Source organism: Haliotis cracherodii, unplaced genomic scaffold (assembly GCF_022045235.1).
Source record: "Haliotis cracherodii isolate W230 unplaced genomic scaffold, xgHalCrac1.p SCAF_4, whole genome shotgun sequence".
NCBI lineage: Eukaryota > Metazoa > Mollusca > Gastropoda > Lepetellida > Haliotidae > Haliotis > Haliotis cracherodii.
In genome coordinates, this window is record NW_027266297.1 from 67,356,757 (window position 1) to 67,375,515 (window position 18,759).

Genomic DNA, 18,759 nt, shown 5'->3' on the forward strand with positions numbered 1-18,759 from the left:
GAAAAATTAATCTAATTATTAAGCAATCTTAATTTCTCCTTATGCACCAGGAAAGACATTGAATTACCCTTTCAAAAGAATGTGTCATTTGTTTCCAGAAGGAGAAAGTCTTGAGTGGAGATGAAATAGTGGCAGCCCTGACCCAAATATCGTTCCTAGTTTATATTGTGAGTATCCAGCATAGTGAGAGTGATAAACTGGTCGTTGAAGCGAGTTAAGTGCCAAGTGATAGTCGTAGTGCTGAGATGGTTTAGTCCGTCCTCTAAACAAAGAAATGAAATTACTGATATTGCTTAAATATCACTCCCCATAAATATCCGTAAAAGTTGACTATGCTTGTCGTAAAAGGCGACTAATGGGATTGGGTGGTCAGGCTCGCTGACTTGGTTGATGCATGTCATCGATCTCAGTTGCATGGATTGATGCTCATGATATTAATCACTGGATTGTCTGGTCCAGACTCGATTATTTACAGACTGCCGTCATATAGCTGGAATATTGCTGTGTGCGGCATTAAACAACAAACCAACCAACTATCCCACCCCATAAATTTCTGAGATGTTTGGTGAGGATGTGTGTTGTCACGTGAGTCGGTGTGCACTAATGTCAGGATAACGTATCAAACAAACAGTGATGAGAGCAATAGGGGTCCTAGGGTTGTTAAGGTTTGCTGTTGTAGCATTTGAATCTTGGGACCTCCTCAATCTCAAACATAAGGGTTGTAACAAGGACCTTTTGGCTAACATGCCTAATTTTTCTATACTGCTATCAGCTGCTAAATCTTGACATGTGTTGATATGCCACTAGTGTTGAAGTGTGTGTCGGCAGGTGATCGAGCTGGTGGCTATCATCGTGCTGCTCGTCCTGCTGTACAGGTTCCAGATGAAGCTGGTTGTCATCTACCTTCTCATCACCTCCATCACAGGTCAGTATCATACCATACCCTGTGCACCACTCATCATCTGTGGACCAACAGCCATATGCTGTGGACCACTCATCTTCTGTGGACCAATAGCCATATTCTGTGGACCACTCATCATCTGTGGACCAATAGCCATATGCTGTGGACCACTCATCATCTTTGGACCAACAGCCATATGCTGTGGACCACTCATCTTCTGTGGACCAATAGCCATATTCTGTGGACCACTCATCATCTGTGGACCAACAGCCATATGCTGTGGACCACTCATCATCTTCTGTGGACCAATGGCCATATGCTGTGGACCACTCATCTTCTGTGGACCAATAGCCATATGCTGTGGACCACTCATCTTCTGTGGACCAATGGCCATATGCTGTGGACCACTCATCATCTTCTGTGGACCAATAGCCATATGCTGTGGACCACTCATCATCTTCTGTGGACCAATAGCCATATACTGTGGACCACTCATCATCTTCTGTGGACCAATGGCCATATGCTCTGGACCACTCATCATCTGTGGACCAATAGCCATATGCTGTGGACCACTCATCATCATCTGTGGACCAATGGCCATATGCTGTGGACCACTCATCATCTTCTGTGGACCAATAGCCATATGCTGTGGACCACTCATCATCTGTGGACCAACAGCCATATGCTGTGGACCACTCATCGTCTTCTGTGGACCAATAGCCATATGCTCTGGACCACTCATCATCTGTGGACCAATGGCCATATGCTGTGGACCACACATCATCTTCTGTGGACCAATAGGGGGCCATGGGTGGCCAAGTCGTCTAAGACGCTGCGGTTCACTGTGCAGAGTTGCTTCCCCTGAGTGCGCCAGAAATCTATGATCGTGGGTTCGAATCCCGGCTCAGCCTGATTATGTTTCTAGGTTTGTCAGCTCCATACCTGTGCTTGTGGGTTTCACCGAAGTAGTAAACGTCTGAGACCTGCATCACTTCGGGCTTTCCTCCCACATTCAGCTGACACGCCACAATTTAACTGTAATACTGTTAAAAGTAGCACTCACTCACTCACTCACTCACTCACTCACTCACTCACACATCCACCCACCAACTCACTCACCCACTGACCCACTCACTCACCCACCCACTCACTCACTCACTCACTCACTCACTCACTCACTCACTCACTCACTCACTCACTCACTATGGACCAATAGCCATATGCTGTGGACCCATAGGCAGATACTTTGAATCATGAAGTTACTTTTTGCGAGCTTGATATTAATGCAGTAAGTTAGTGTGCCTTACACACATTGTTAACATGATGCATTTTTGTCTTGACATTTTCTTGACTTGTCACATCAGGTTCACTGCACCATCCTTGTTGTTTAAGTGCCTAGTAGAGTAATAGTGAACATGATGAATTGACAACATCTTTTTTCTGACACTGCTGAAAGTCGAACAAGTATTATGAAAAGAGAAGCTAAAGAACTTTCACCATGACACCTTTTTCTCAAAGCATCCAGAATGTCCATGTAACGCAAAAACAAATAATTGTTTCCACCATTTTCTGGAACTCCTTGATAAAAAATAGAAATGGAGTCACCGTCCATATGGTACTTACAGACAGGAATATGCAGATATGTTGTGTCGATATGTGTTGATGTTCATGACGATGCTCATACTCCCCTCGTCTTGCAGCCTCCTTCACGGTCATCTCCGCCAAGGCAGTGTCAAGCATGCTGAATCTGTCAGTGGGCGGAACCTCCCAGTTTGCTCAACCCATCTTCTACATCATGCTGGTCGTGATGGTGGCTACTGCTGTAGTGCAAGTCAAGTGAGTCACATCTTCCGGATCAGTCTGAGTCAATAACTAGAAGATTCGATTCCCGACATGGGTACAATCCGTGAGGCCCATTTCTGGTGTCCTCGCCGTGATATTGCTGGAATATTGGTAAAAGCGGCCTAAAACCACACTCACTCACTCACTCAATAACTGGGGGCACGGGTGGCCTAGTCGTCTAAGGCGCCGCGATTCGCTGTGCAGATTTGCATCCCTTGGGCACGCCAGAAACCTATGATTGTGGGTTTGAATTCCGGTTCGCCCCGATTATGTTTCTAGGTTTGTCAGCACCATACCCGTGCTCTAGGGTTTCATGTGGTAAACGTCTGAGACCTGCATCACTCTGGGCTTTCCTCCCACATTAAGCTGACACGCCGTGATATAACTGGAATACTGTTAAAAGTGGCGTTAAACCCAACTCACTCACTCACTTGATAACTAGAAGATACATGCACAACAGTTCTAGTCGCAGAATCCAGGTTGTCCAAGGTTCATGGAGTCTTGACAAAGGCCTTAGATCATAAACTTTCTTCAAGAGCCCTTTTGATCAACAACTAGCACTGACTGTTGCATTTATTGTTAAAGTTACCATATAGGCATTGCAGCAAAAGAAAAGACTAGTAACAATCGACAATATGTCAATGACAAAAAGTGGAGAATCTCAGATTGTCTATTTTCTTTGTGTATTCTACAGTCTAGTTTTTCTGGGCTTCTACAGAATCTGGGGCAGCAGGGTAGCCTAGTGGTTTAAGTGTTCATTTGTCATGCCGAAGGTCCAGGTTTGATTCCTCACATGGGTACAACATGTGAAGCTAATTTATGGCGTCTTCCCGCCGTGATATTGCTGGAATATAGCTAAAAGCGGCGTAAAACCTCACTCACTCACTCACTCACTCACTCACTCTCTCTTTCTCTCGCTCACTCACTCACTCTGTCTCACTCACTCACTCACTCACTTTCTCTCTCACTCACTCACTGTCTCACTCACTCACTCACTCACTCTCTCACTTTCTCTCGCTCACTCACTCACTCTGTCTCACTCACTCACTCACTCACTCTCTCACTTTCTCTCACTCACTCACTCACTCACTCACTCACTCACTGCTCAGTAAGCCTTCTCTGAAAGAGACACCTCTTGTGGAAGACTGTAGGTGACAAGTCTCCCACATGCTTAGCCCAAGAGGGGATTCCCCATTATTTCTTGAATACTGGATGCATCTAAGTCGAAACTTGTGTATTTTGATTACCATGGTTACAGGTACCTGAACCAGGCCATGAAGAACTTTGACTCGACGGTGGTTGTCCCCACCAACTTCGTCTTCTTCACAGTCAGTGCCATCGTAGCAGGTATGTTCAAACAGCTGATTGGTACTTTGTAGTTCTCATCCACAGTTCCATTATCAAGGCTGTGCACCTTGACTTGTTGTCAATGGATTCTCTTCCCCTCAGGGTAGAGCTTCTTCGTACTGAGTAGGCAGTAGCATAGTAACACTGAAGAAATGTTCACTCTCTCTCTCTCTGCCTTATTTATCATATAGTGCCAAATGACTTGTGGCCATGTTTGTCTACAGACACACAGCGACATGTTGGGAAACCCCTATCGAAGCTTATTGAGAACATTAGCTACAATTTACAGCAGCAGGAACTAACAGTTTTAGCCCACTAGTCCGTATGATAAACATGTCGCAAAACCCTTTTAAATGGCCAGACCTGTGAAGATCCGGGGTAGAATAGATCTTCAGCAACCCATGCTTGACGTAAAAGGTGATTATGCTTGTCGTAAGAGGCAACTAACGGGATCTGGTTGTCAGGCTCACTGACTTGGTTGATGCATGTCATCAATCTCAATTGTGTGGATCAATGCTCATGACATCAATCACAGGATTGTCTAGTTCAGACTCGATTATTTTACAGACCGCCGTCATATAGCTTGAATATTGCTTTAATAGTGCGGCGTTAAGCAACAAACAAACAATAAATGGCAAATTTCTGCTAGTCCTTATGATACCTTAACTACAAGGCAGTTTGGCAAGGACTATAGAGCAAGTGCCAATTTCGAAACCCTTAGTTAACTGAGAAATTAAGGCACAGCATTGATATATTGAGTCTGAAAGTAGTTCCAGCAAGGCGACCTCATTTGCATATTTATTGGATAGTGTTTGCAAGTTTATTAGATGGGTTTATTGCATCAATAACACCAACCATTACATGATGAACAAAAATCTCATATATTAGGAATAAAGATCATGCATTATATTCGCTAAAAGCTCACATTGTACAATGTTTATTTCTTATACTTAATATTTACGATATGACAACACATACAGCTAATAATATCTCTGTATCATATTTAAATGCTGGTTTAGAAGAGTGAGATAGCTCACTGGTCAGGAAGTTTGTCTCAAGATTGACTGGCAGTTCTGAATGGAATAAGGTCACCCTAGGCTGTTTTTTTTATACAGTTTTGGTTGTCAGGCACCACCCACATCATGATAAAGTCTGCCGAATGTTTCGTTTTTTTAAATCTTTAAATATTCCGCATCTTGTACACATGACACCAACAATGAAATGCTATAATATACTAACTTAAACACACACACACATATTTCAAAAGACATTACCTGAGAACCAATTCTTTTATGTTTTTAAGCCCTGTCTTACAAAGAATGGTTTTAAGATGATACCTACCCACTGTAACCCTCCTCTGTATTCATGTTCATCTAACTTCAGACAATTCTTTTGCAGGAATTATTTTTTTTAAAGAATTCTGGGGAATGAATGCCTTGGAAATCTGTATGTTCTTATTTGGGTAAGTCATTACTGAATTGTCCTTTGCCGTTACACAGACATGCAGATGATTGCTTAAATCTCTAGTATCTGCATTTGATGAATATTCTTATAAATATCACCCAGTACCATGCTTAGAAGTCTCAAAGTGTCCAAAACAATTAAGTTTTTTGCTGTAGTTCTTTTTGTATAAGAATGAATACAAAGGGTGGCAATGTGCACAGATCAAATCTAATCCCTCATTTATGTGGTGATCTGGATTTGAATCTTGAGCTACACTTGGCTTTCTGTTACAGGTGCATACTGTGCTTTATCGGAGTGTACTTTGTCACGGTGAAGCGACCAGAGCCTGACAAGGACAAAGTTCTAGCCCCGCCTTCCCAAGTGGCACCAGAACTCTTCCCCTGTGAGTAGACACATAACATAAGAGGCTTTGTCTCATGTGGGTTATGTCTTATGTGAGTACATGTGGGTTATGTCTTGTGTGAGTTCATGTGGGTCGTGATGTCTTATGTGAGTTCATGTGGGTTATGTCTTGTGTGAGTTCATGTGGGTCGTTATGTCTTATGTGAGTTCATGTGGATCGTTATGTCTTATGTGAGTTCATGTGGGTCGTTTTGTCTTATGTGAGTTCATGTGGGTCGTTTTGTCTTATGTGAGTACATGTGGGTCGTTATGTCTTATGTGAGTACATGTGGGTCGTGATGTCTTATGTGAGTTCATGTGGGTCGTTATGTCTTATGTGAGTTCATGTGGGTCGTTATGTCTTATGTGAGTACATGTGGGTTGTTATGATTTATGTGAATACATGTGGGTCGTTATGTCTTATGTGAGTACATGTGGGTCGTTATGTCTTATGTGAGTTCATGTGGGTCGTTATGTCTTATGTGAATACATGTGGGTCGTTATGTCTTATGTGAGTACATGTGGGTCGTTATGTCTTATGTGAGTACATTTGGGTCGTTATGTCTTATGTGAATACATGTGGGTCGTTATGTCTTATGTGAATACATGTGGGTCGTTATGTCTTATGTAAGTTCATGTGGGTCGTTATGTCTTATGTGAGTTCATGTGGGTCGTTATGTCTTATGTGAGTACATGTGGGTCGTTATGTCTTATGTGAGTACATGTGGGTCGTTATGTCTTATGTGAGTACATGTGGGTCGTTATGTCTTATGTGAGTTCATGTGGGTCGTTTTGTCTTATGTGAGTACATGTGGGTCGTTATGTCTTATGTGAGTACATGTGGGTCGTGATGTCTTATGTGAGTTCATGTGGGTCGTTATGTCTTATGTGAGTTCATGTGGGTCGTTATGTCTTATGTGAGTACATGTGGGTTGTTATGATTTATGTGAATACATGTGGGTCGTTATGTCTTATGTGAGTACATGTGGGTCGTTATGTCTTATGTGAGTTCATGTGGGTCGTTATGTCTTATGTGAGTTCATGTGGGTCGTTATGTCTTATGTGAGTACATTTGGGTCGTTATGATTTATGTGAATACATGTGGGTCGTTATGTCTTATGTGAGTACATGTGGGTCGTTATGTCTTATGTGAGTACATTTGGGTCGTTATGTCTTATGTGAGTTCATGTGGGTCGTTATGTCTTATGTGAGTTCATGTGGGTCGTTATGATTTATGTGAATACATGTGGGTCGTTATGTCTTATGTGAGTTCATGTGGGTCGTTATGTCTTATGTGAGTACATTTGGGTCGTTATGTCTTATGTGAATACATGTGGGTCGTTATGTCTTCTGTGAGTTCATGTGGGTCGTTATGTCTTATGTGAGTACATTTGGGTCGTTATGTCTTATGTGAGTACATGTGGGTCGTTATGATTTATGTGAATACATGTGGGTCGTTATGTCTTATGTGAGTTCATGTGGGTCGTTATGTCTTATGTGAGTACATTTGGGTCGTTATGTCTTATGTGAGTTCATGTGGGTCGTTATGTCTTATGTGAGTACATGTGGGTTGTTATGATTTATGTGAATACATGTGGGTCGTTATGTCTTATGTGAGTACATGTGGGTCGTTATGTCTTATGTGAGTACATTTGGGTCGTTATGTCTTATGTGAGTTCATGTGGGTCGTTATGTCTTATGTGAGTTCATGTGGGTCGTTATGATTTATGTGAATACATGTGGGTCGTTATGTCTTATGTGAGTTCATGTGGGTCGTGATGTCTTATGTGAGTTCATGTGGGTTGTTATGTCTTATGTGAGTTCATGTGGGTCGTGATGTCTTATGTGGGTCGTGATGTCTTGTGTGAGTTCATGTGGGTCGTGATGTCTTATGTGAGTACATGTGGGTCGTTATGTCTTATGTGAGTTCATGTGGGTCGTGATGTCTTATGTGAGTTCATGTGGGTTGTTATGTCTTATGTGAGTTCATGTGGGTCATTATGTCTTATGTGGGTTCATGTGGGTTGTTATGTCTTATGTGAGTTCATGTGGGTCGTTATGTCTTGTGTGAGTAGATACAGAGAGATGAAGCTTTTACATGTGGAGCATTACATGTAGGTTCAGTTAAATTACAATATTGTCAGTTCAGTGTAACCCATTGGTTTCACTGAACTAAAATTGCAATGGTTTGAGTGAGTGAGTGAGTGAGTGAGTTTGGTTTTACGCCGGCTTTTAGCAATATTCCAGCAATATCACGGCGGGGGACACCAGAAATGGGCTTCACACATTGTACCCATGTCTGGAATCGAATCTTCTAGTTATTGACTGATCTGGAAGATCTGAACGCCTTAACCACTAGGCTACCCGACTGCCCCGCAATTGTTTGAAGGAAGCATCAAATGAAAATGTAACACCTGTACTAAATGTTGAATCCATTGTTTGGGTTTAATATATTTTGTTCAATGATAACATTCACTTGGTACTAGTTATACCCCCGTTTACGAAGTAAATCGGGGGTATATAGCGTTCCGTTCTTCCGTCAGTCCTTCCGTCCGAGCTTTTGTACAACTCATAACTTTTTAACCATGCACCCTAGCTTCACCAAACTTGCTACACACATTAACCACAATGAGTACTTGTGCCTTTTGCTAGTTTGAAGATTCTGAACTTTTTAATTTTTGCCATTTCCATGGAAACATTAAGAAACTTAGACTTTTAGGGTGGGTGTTTTGTACAGCCTACCGGGTATATCTTTTTAACCATGCACCCTAGCTTCACCAAACTTTCTACACACATTAACCACAATGAGTACTTGTGCCTTTTGCTAGTTTGAAGATTCAGAATTTTTTTATTTTTGCCGTTTCCATGGAATCATGGTGAAACATAAATTTTGGGTAGAGTTTTTGTACGATCCATGTTTACAATATTATGTATACTAGCTTCAGCAAACAGGCTACATTAACCGCTATGATTGGTTTTTTTTATCTATAATAAGATTCTGAAAGTTTTCTCTTTTGCTGTTTTCATCGAAACATGATGGAATTTAGAAATTGTGATGACTGGTTTTGTATAGCTAATATATTTTCAAAAATTGTTTCCACACATGTAGATCATCGTAAGTATCTGTGCTTTGTGATAGTTTGAATTTATGAATTCTTTACCATATTTGCTTAGGCTAGATGGATATTATTGATTTATTGATTTTCTTATATGATATTGTTGATAAGTCTTCTTATGTAACTCCTCAATCAAATTTTTATTCAAAGGTGTTCATGGTGATCTACTTCCTCATAGTGAACACTGGTAACATGGGAGATTTGGAGGGAGGGGTCAATTGTCACTGGAACTCAATCTTATTTTTTAAAACATTGAAGTTAAAATCAGTCAGAAATATGTAAAATTTCATTAATTAACAAACTATTTACTATTTGTTGTTGACCAGCGGGGATAACGGGGGTATGTGAGTTTGCTCACTTCTTTCTTGTTATCACTGCTCAGTAAGCCTTCTCTGAAAGAGCCACCTCTTGTGGAAGACAGTAGGTGACAAGTTGAGTTGGCGGCTCCCAGTCTGTGCTGCTGCAGGGGTGGTGGGGTAGCCTAGTGGTTAAAGCGTTCGCTCGTCACGCCGAAGGCCGGGTTCGATTCACCACATGGGTACAATGTGCGAAGCCCATTTCTGGTGTGCCCCGCCTTGATAGTGCTGGAATATTGCTAAAAGCGATGTAAAACCATACTCACTCACTCACTCGATAACTAGAAGATACATGCACAACAGTTCTAGTCGCAGAATCCAGGTTGTCCAAGGTTCATGGAGTCTTGACAAAGGCCTTAGGTCATAAACTTTCTTCAAGAGCCCTTTTGATCAACAAATCTCTCTCTCTCTCCTTGACCTTGTGATTATACTGAATTTGTTTTCTTCATTTCAGCATTTTCATCATGACATTTGTCTCGGGGAAAATACCCCTTTTCTGAACATGTTGATTGTTTATTGGTGTTTTGAAAATTCTCTGTTCTGGCATTATTTGGTCTCTCGGTTTTAATCCAACGTTCATTGATAGTTGACTTGTGGCTGTTGGCCCTACATTTCCTCCTGAAGTTATCACCTAGTTTGAACACATGGATTTCACTGAGGCGACAATATCCTGGCTATGATCACTGAAGCTAAGATATGATCATGATGATGGTATGAGACCATGGTTTTCAATGAACCAACAATAATCTTAGCATGATTACTGAAGTACACCTTAGGCACTTAGAGTTGAACTGAGGTTGCATCAGCTTAGGGACCAGTTCAAAGTTTGATTTGGGATAAAAATCTCAATTCCTTAAGTTTAGGGTTTGGGGTTAGTGGCCCTGCAGGCTTCCATTTGACAAAATAAACTTACCTGACTTCTCAATGTTTAATATTGTATTTGATCATCCGAAACTGGCTCCCGCATGAGATATGCTTGTGTGAGATGAAGCAATATCTACATTGTAGATATTGCTGCAATCAAATTGCATCACAATGCTTTGCAGACCATTGTAGGGTAGCCTAGTGGTTAAAGCGTTCGCTCGTCATGCTGAAGACCTGGGTTCGATTCCTGACATGGGTATAATGTGTGAAGCCCATTTCTGGTGTCCCCCCACTGACAGATTTGATCTATTTTCAACACCTAGTAAATAAACTAGAGTCTATAAACCCTTAGAGAAGCAGGGCAAAACACAAGTGTGACAAAATGAGCTAGTCAACTCAGGAATTCGACATTTTTAGAATTAGGTGGGGGGGTGGTCTCAAAACTTAAGTTTTTTATCCAACATCAACCAAAGACCAGGGTTCGATTCCCTACATGGGTACGATATGGGGAGCCCATTTCATGATATTGCTGAAATCAGCATAAAAACCATACACTCACTCACTCTTCATAAGTATCCTCCTAGATCAAACAACTCAGTTAGGACACAGAAAGACATCAGCATCAGATACGTGTCTAAATTCTATGTAACATCTGTCCCGAACTAGACACATGACAGTTCCTCCTTATGTTTTAGCGTGGCTGCTGGCGAGTGTCAACGTGGGGCAGGTCCAGCCAACAGGGGCCGCCACACACGGGTCCAGCATGGACCAGGACTGTACCCCGATCCTCACAGCCAAGGAGGGCGACGTGTCCAGCTCCCAGGAGTCCCTGGTCGGACACGAAAACGCAGCCATATCTCTGGACACTCAGGACAACAAGAACTATGGCGCCACAGAGAACAACAACAACAATAACAACAACAATGATAACAACAACAACTGACAAGGCGGAGGTGGACGGGTGCCATTGAAACAACTCATATCAACCTGGTGTTTGTTCAACAGCCATAGAATCAATGAGAAGACATTTTTCACAAACATTGCCAAAATGGTGCAAATGAAGTTATTTATGTCTGTGAAGATTTATCGACATGACATTGGCTTGTCATCAGTGGTCATGGTGAATTGACTGCTTGTTTCTCTGTTGTTTAATTCTGTCAGAACTTCTCTTTTGTTTCCTATTCAGAGCACAGGCAAATGATTTCGTCCAATGGGTGATCACTTTTTTGTCAGGAGCAGTACGTTACTCTGCTGATAAAGTTCTCTCAAGTATTCAGTTCATGGAGGCGTGAAACTCCTGTCCTGTGTGAAACTGCTTCTTTCAACATGAGATTATATCAACAACAAATAGTTGTCTGCGCTAACCGCACAGATTATACGAAATTATGAAATGTGCGTCAGATGTGAATGGTACAGTTTGTACAGTCTGCAGTGTACAGATTGTAGAACTGAAGTATTTGCCTGTGCTCTAAGATAGATAGAGAACTTGTGCCAGGCCTTTATCGGTATATAAACCTACTGTCGCGAGAACAAAGAGCTTGGCCTTGCCCTTTGTTCTCGTGATGGAATTTTTATATCCTGATAAAGTACTGGCACTCATCCTCTCTATATTACATATCTCTTGATGACAGTGCTAACATAATTGTCTGTGTATTAGCAGTAATGGAACTGCAGTGCCAAGATATCATTGTCCCGCTTGTTACGAGGTTGTTGGTTTAAATGTGGGTGAGGGATATGTTGATAGACTAAGTACAGTCATAGTTATTATCTGTGACAAGATATTTTATACAAAAAGGTGAAAGTGAATTTGCTGTTATCTCTATCAACTGTAAATGAAATAATGTGAAAAAAACCATTTTAACAATCACAATCATGTTGACACACTTCTCATGGTGTATTTCTTTAGACATCCATCTCTTGACATGGTAGTACATGGCCGAAGCTGTATTGAAAGGCACATCTATTCTGTGCTCATAGTCAACACTTAGGGATAGGATGGTAATGCCAGTGATTTGTTCTGTATGCCATTCCCAAGTGAAAAGCCATGCACTCCCTTCATGTGTAAGCATTTCCCTGAGTTACAGTGACACAACATTTTACTGGCTCAACTCAGTAACACAACATTTTACTGGATCAACTCAGTTACACAACATTTTACTGGATCAACTCAGTTACACAACATTTTACTGGATCAACTCAGTAACACAACATTTTACTGGATCAACTCAGTTACACAACATTTTACTGGATCAACTCAGTTACCCAACATTTTACTGGATCAACTCAGTAACACAACATTTTACTGGATCAACTCAGTAACACAACATTTTACTGGCTCAACTCAGTAACACAACATTTTACTGGATCAACTCAGTTACACAACATTTTACTGGATCAACTCAGTTACACAACATTTTACTGGATCAACTCAGTTACACAACATTTTACTGGATCAACTCAGTTACACAACATTTTACTGGATCAACTCAGTTACCCAACATTTTACTGGATCAACTCAGTAACACAACATTTTACTGGATCAACTCAGTTACACAACATTTTACTGGATCAACTCAGTTACACAACATTTTACTGGATCAACTCAGTTACAACATTTCACTCGATCAACTCAGTAACACAACATTTTACAGGGTCAACTCAGTTACACAACATTTTACAGGGTCAACTCATTAACACAACATTTTACTGGATCAACTCAGTAACATAACCTTTTACTGGATCAACTCAGTTACACAACATTTTACTGGATCAACTCAGTTACACAACATTTTACTGGATCAACTCAGTAACACAACATTTTACAGGGTCAACTCAGTAACACAACATTTTACTGGATCAACTCAGTTACACAACATTTTACTGGATCAACTCAGTAACACAACATTTTACTGGATCAACTCAGTAACTCAACATTTTACTGGATCAACTCAGTTACAACATTTTACTGGATCAACTCAGTAACACAACAATTTACTGGATCAACTCAGTTACAACATTTTACTGGATCAACTCAGTAACACAACATTTTACTGGATCAACTCAGTTACAGCATTTTACTGGATCAACTCAGTAACACAACATTTTACTGGATCAACTCAGTAACACAACATTTTACTGGATCAACTCAGTAACACAACATTTTACTGGATCAACTCAGTTACACAACATTTTACTGGATCAACTCAGTAACACAACATTTTACTGGATCAACTCAGTAACACAACATTCCATTGAGTTTCCTATGCTGTTACAGCTGCTCACACTCTCATATTTATTTACCATGTTTGTTTTTCTGTTGTCATCCTGTTTTACTGGTGTTGCTTGATGCTGCAGTATTTACACTTCAGTCGTACATTGTAACACTGTCAACTGCTGATCAAGTGCAATCCATATGTGAAGGTGTTTCAGTTACATACTTTTTGCATTTCCATGTTGATATACTTGTTATTTTTTAAGCATAATCAGTTTGTATGAGACTGACAATGGCGAAATGCACTACCACAGTGTGTTAATGATCTGGTGTTACTCACATCGGTGTAATACTCTTTGGGTCAGACCAACCTTGACCTTCCTTGGTAGACAAGTTTTCCTTAAATCACACCGAAGTGAGTAAAGTAAAAACATTTTGCTATTTTCAAAGAACAGATGTTTTGAAACCCTTCTCTGGTGTTTTTTGTTTTGATAAATGATAATACAAGTCCCTTGAAGATCAGAGATTTTCAAATTAGTATTATGAAATGATTTAGTTCAATTTTATTTCTTTTACGATTAACAGCCAGTCAAGGTCTTTCCTACAGTTTATCTTGTCATATATGTCAAGAATGTCAGTGAAACAAGAAGATTGGTCTGGACATTTTGTTAAAAGACAGTGTTTATAGAAGAGTACCTTAAACTTCTTTTGATGTGTGACTTTACAATATCATAATTTACAGAAACATTTTCAAAAATTATTTTCTTAACTAAAATATCCTGATACAGCTTATAGACAATCATTCATATTTCCACAATTATATGTTTAGTGTATATCTTCTTTCTGTCTATGTGTTTTCTATTTTATTTTTTTTCAACATTCAGATTAATCAAAGCTGGAGAAATTATTGCATGTGTATATTATAAAGCCTGTGTCCCTCTCAGTGTCACTAGGCGGGGCATTGTGTATGTACATATATATGGTGCTGTTCTACACGGCCAGTAGTCTGGTATTCCATATCATAGCCAAAGATATATACTCTTTATTTCATGTCATCATAGGAATTGCATGTAGCATTCAACATTTTTTAAAATTTGAATAATTGTTTACCTTTGTTGTAAAAGAGGTAGGTTGTGCTTTGGGTAGACTGCAGTATTTGGGTCTCCAAACTGGAATGAATGTTTTTTACGGAAGTTGTCTGTGCTTCTAGTATATATGTCCCTCATGTCAAGATGTGTTTTCAAATGAGCAAACTTTATGGAGTGAATCTGTATCGCCAGTCCGCTGCTACGAGATGTTATATTTAGCTTGCATTCCACGGCGAATACCTGTAACCTGGTAACTTCTCGTGTTGTGACATATCAGCATAATATCTGCAATATATTTATTACAGTTTGTGTTATTAGGTGAAACTATTACTCAACTCAAGCCGGGTAGAATAGGTCCTCAGCAACCCATGCTTGCTGTAAAAGGCGACAAACAGGATCGGTGGTCAGGCTCGCTACATGTCATCGTATCCCAAACCCAAATGTGTGGATCGATGCTCATGATATCAACCACTGGATTGTCTGGTCCAAACTCGATTATTTACAGACCATCGTCATATAGCTGGAATATTGCTGAGTGCAGGGTTAAACAACAAACAAACAAACTCAGCTCAAGGGTATATCAAAATGCACCTGATACTTGATATTTTCCAATTATTCTGAAATGCCACATCTTACTTTTACCAGTAAAGATATTTGCCATCATGTTTCCCTGAGGATATTTCATTTACATATATGTTCAGGTAAACTGAGCTCATATTGTTGTCTTTTCAAATCCACATAGGGCAGTGGTATTATGTGTTCGTTGTGATATGATACCCTAACGTACAACCGTTGTGATATTTAATTGGATCTGATATTCTCTTGATGTTTTTGCCTCCAATTGATACTGTGAAACGTGAGGCCAATATTGTTGACAGAAAACTAAACTGGAAGCCAAGCTGAGCCACGTTTGGTTCTCAAAGTTTTGAAAGGTTGGTGAGGATGGAATCTTTGTGTGAAGTTGAACAGTGTGTTACCAGGGAGAAAATACCTCAATCCACGTCACAGTGGCTGTCATACAGGAAGCATTGTACTGATGCAGTGTGGTGCCAAATCAGTATGTATACTCACCACCAAAAGTAATGCAAATGTTAACGAGATGTTTCCAATGTGTATCACTCAATGACAAAACTAAAAGTGAGCAGTGTCTGTATTCTTATCAAGATACATGTATGCTGCACGTGATTTCCAAACTTTACACGCTAATCCTGCATGAGACAAAATGGTGCATCTTGAGGAAAACATACAGGGGTTACCAGAACATGTCTTTATATCCCATCTCTTCTTCAGTCATGTCATTTCTTGTCCACCTGCAGTATTCTTATGTTTATGTTTGTCTTTTTGTACACAATGGATATTGAGTCCACTGTCATATGCTTGTGTGCACTCAAAGAGAAGAGTGTGAAATTGTCTTGTCCAGGTAGATCCATTTTTTTTAATGGTTGACATATGAATGTTTTTACAGATTATTAGCATTATGAAAATAGAACGATTTATTTTAATTTTTTGTTTTATTCATAAACAAAATTACCCAGTATTGTTATGGTGTAGAACTTGTGGAGGGAGTTTTTGTTGGAAAGTATGGTAGCTGCTGAACACATCAAAATTAGAAACCCACAGGCTATATATCCTTGTTATTGGGATGTTAGTGTGAAAAACTGAGATAGGTTTCATGTAGGGAAGAAAAAACTTATATGGGTTTAGCAATTTCTTCAAATTACAGGACCACTGTTCACTCTGGGGTCGCTGGTGCCCAACTTTGTCTTCCCTTTGGTTTTGGGGATGGAATACTTTGCTGTACTCTTGACCATCTCTTGATGACAATTTCTGGGGCAGTGTAAATCCCACTAATGGCAGTTGTCTCCTGATGGGAATTATGGAACAGAGCAAATGCCTGGCAGATCTAGTGTCTTATCTTGCCTTGCCTGTTGAGCCATGCTCTCACTATTGACCACTGGTTTCTGTGGTCCAGACCTGACCACCCTTGTAGGTTGCTATGATACAGTTTTAATATCACTGACTTGGTCTGTGTGGTCCAGACCTGACCACACTTGTAGGTTGCTATGATACAGTTGTAATATCACTGACTTGGTCTGTGTGGTCCAGACCTGACCACACTTGTAGGTTGCTATGATACAGTTGTAATATCACTGACTGGATTATGACCTCATAATTCATCATCCATGACTGATCTCACGTGAACTAAGTATTCATGTATGTGCAATAGTTGCTGTCCTAGCTCAGAAATACCAGCTTATTGTTATCAAGTGATTTTACATTTGGTGATTATGTATATCATATGATTTTGCTTTCATTTAAGCTTTATTGCTGACATTATTTACATTATCTCAGCATATGCTGATCAACACTGATAGATTATGATGAGCTATCAATCTTTATATCTGAAACATATTGTGATATTCTAGAACATAGATCTGTTATTGAATATATATCATATCCTAGTTTCCTTCGTATAGATGTTGTTTATTCCTATGTAATATTTTATGTACCATGATAGGATTAAAAAAAAGAAAGAATTGGTTCTCAGGCAATGACTTTGGAAAATATAGAGCGGGTGGGCGGCATTGTTTTGGTTTTTTTTGCTTGTTTCAACCTTGAATGTAACTCAATAAACAGGTGTGTACCATCAATCTGGGAAAGGGCCTCCCTACCTACGTAAACAAGTGTACAAACTCCTATTGAAGCCATGACCATATTCATAAGAGATGCACCGTAAAGCAGTGTGCATGTAAAGGGAAGTAACTGCGTGCAATATTGGATCACATTTTTTTAGCATTATTTATTTTTATTTTTTTTGAAAATGGAAATAAAAATGAAACATGCAGGAGACTTTATGATGATGCGGGATAGGTGCCTGAGAACCAAGACTATTATTTTGTTAGCCATATAGTTCCGCCGATTGTCGCTATGGCTGTATGGCTTTCAGCTGAAGGGGAAAGTCTTTTACTTCTTGGAAGTTTTGTGGGGTTTTAACACAAAATTTAAAAAATAGTATCGTTTGAAAGGCAAACTTTGGCTCACATACAAGAAACCTCTGTCACCATGCCAACGGTGTAGTGAGAGTTACCTGCCCTTGCTATGTGTTCAGTGCACGCAAAGACCCAATGTGTTGACAAAGATGTCCGTTGAAACAAGCATTTATCAGCGTTACTGTTTTTGGCTCAGTATTGAAAACATTCTTAATGGCTGTATGAAGCTCACATAATACAGAAAGATGTCTTGTACAACATGCAGTCTCTCATGTTCTGTTCTGGAGAATTAAATTAAGTTAGATTATTAATAGACAAATGTCTTCAAGACTTGTGTTGTTGGCCCTGGGATTTTCCAACATTAACACAGTAATGGTGTAGAGATTTCACAAGCATCAAACTGGTCCAGGACATAATTCTGATTTGCATCAATACTTAGTCGACAAAACCACATCAGTGTGGAGCAAGACCAAATTACAAATGTGGAGAATATTGTGTGAAAATACACTTCCTTTTTACCCTTCAGATTTCATGACATTGTGTCCACTTTCAGTCTAAAAGTTTTGCAGATTAATTATCATTTTAACTGTTGAGATCAGTTAGTTAACCCTTTATTTGATTCATTGCCTGAGCGCTGCAGACAGAACACTGGCTGTGTGTAGCATCTCGACACATCATCCTGCATGCTGATCTATCACATGGGAATGTTGAGGAATAAATTGTTGATTATGCTTTGCCTGTCTTGTCTTGTTTCTGAGTTGAAGGCTGAAACGTACCATGAAGAAGATTTGATGAAAGATTGATAATTTATTCACAAATACTGACATTTTACACAAAATATATACACAGTACATATTCACCAATAAAATCACATGTAACCATGGTAACTGTACATGATTCAAGCTATGTACATTTGTTGTTCTGCAGAGAAGAAAATGACTTCCATGACCAAGATAGAGTCAGAGATTCTGTAGCTGACTTTTGTGCATTGACACTACAGATTACATTTTAACTCATTTTAAATTCATATTTTTTGATAATTTTTTTATTTGGTAACCAAGCAACATTTTCAGAATGGCTGCATTGTTAACTTCAAATCTAGCGTTTCTTAAATTTCAGCTCCGTAATCCACTTAAGTACAGTGTGTTAAACCCATTGATGGCATTGCCTGCCCTTATATGTCTAGTATGTCTAATATT

At 39.8% G+C, this 18,759-nt stretch overlaps 1 protein-coding gene across 1 annotated transcript in view; it reads left to right on the forward strand.

Annotated features, from left to right (window-relative positions):
- Positions 1-17,347, forward strand: part of LOC139478921 (NIPA-like protein 2) — a 29,985-nt gene extending 12,638 nt beyond the window's left edge. The window contains exons 6-12 of the mRNA XM_071261610.1: positions 99-167; positions 829-925; positions 2,602-2,737; positions 4,002-4,090; positions 5,489-5,552; positions 5,827-5,936; positions 10,967-17,347. Coding sequence (XP_071117711.1) covers positions 99-167; positions 829-925; positions 2,602-2,737; positions 4,002-4,090; positions 5,489-5,552; positions 5,827-5,936; positions 10,967-11,214 — 813 coding nt within the window. The 3' untranslated portion in view covers positions 11,215-17,347. The remainder of the gene's footprint in view (positions 1-98; positions 168-828; positions 926-2,601; positions 2,738-4,001; positions 4,091-5,488; positions 5,553-5,826; positions 5,937-10,966) is intronic.
- Positions 17,348-18,759: the final 1,412 nt, after the last annotated feature.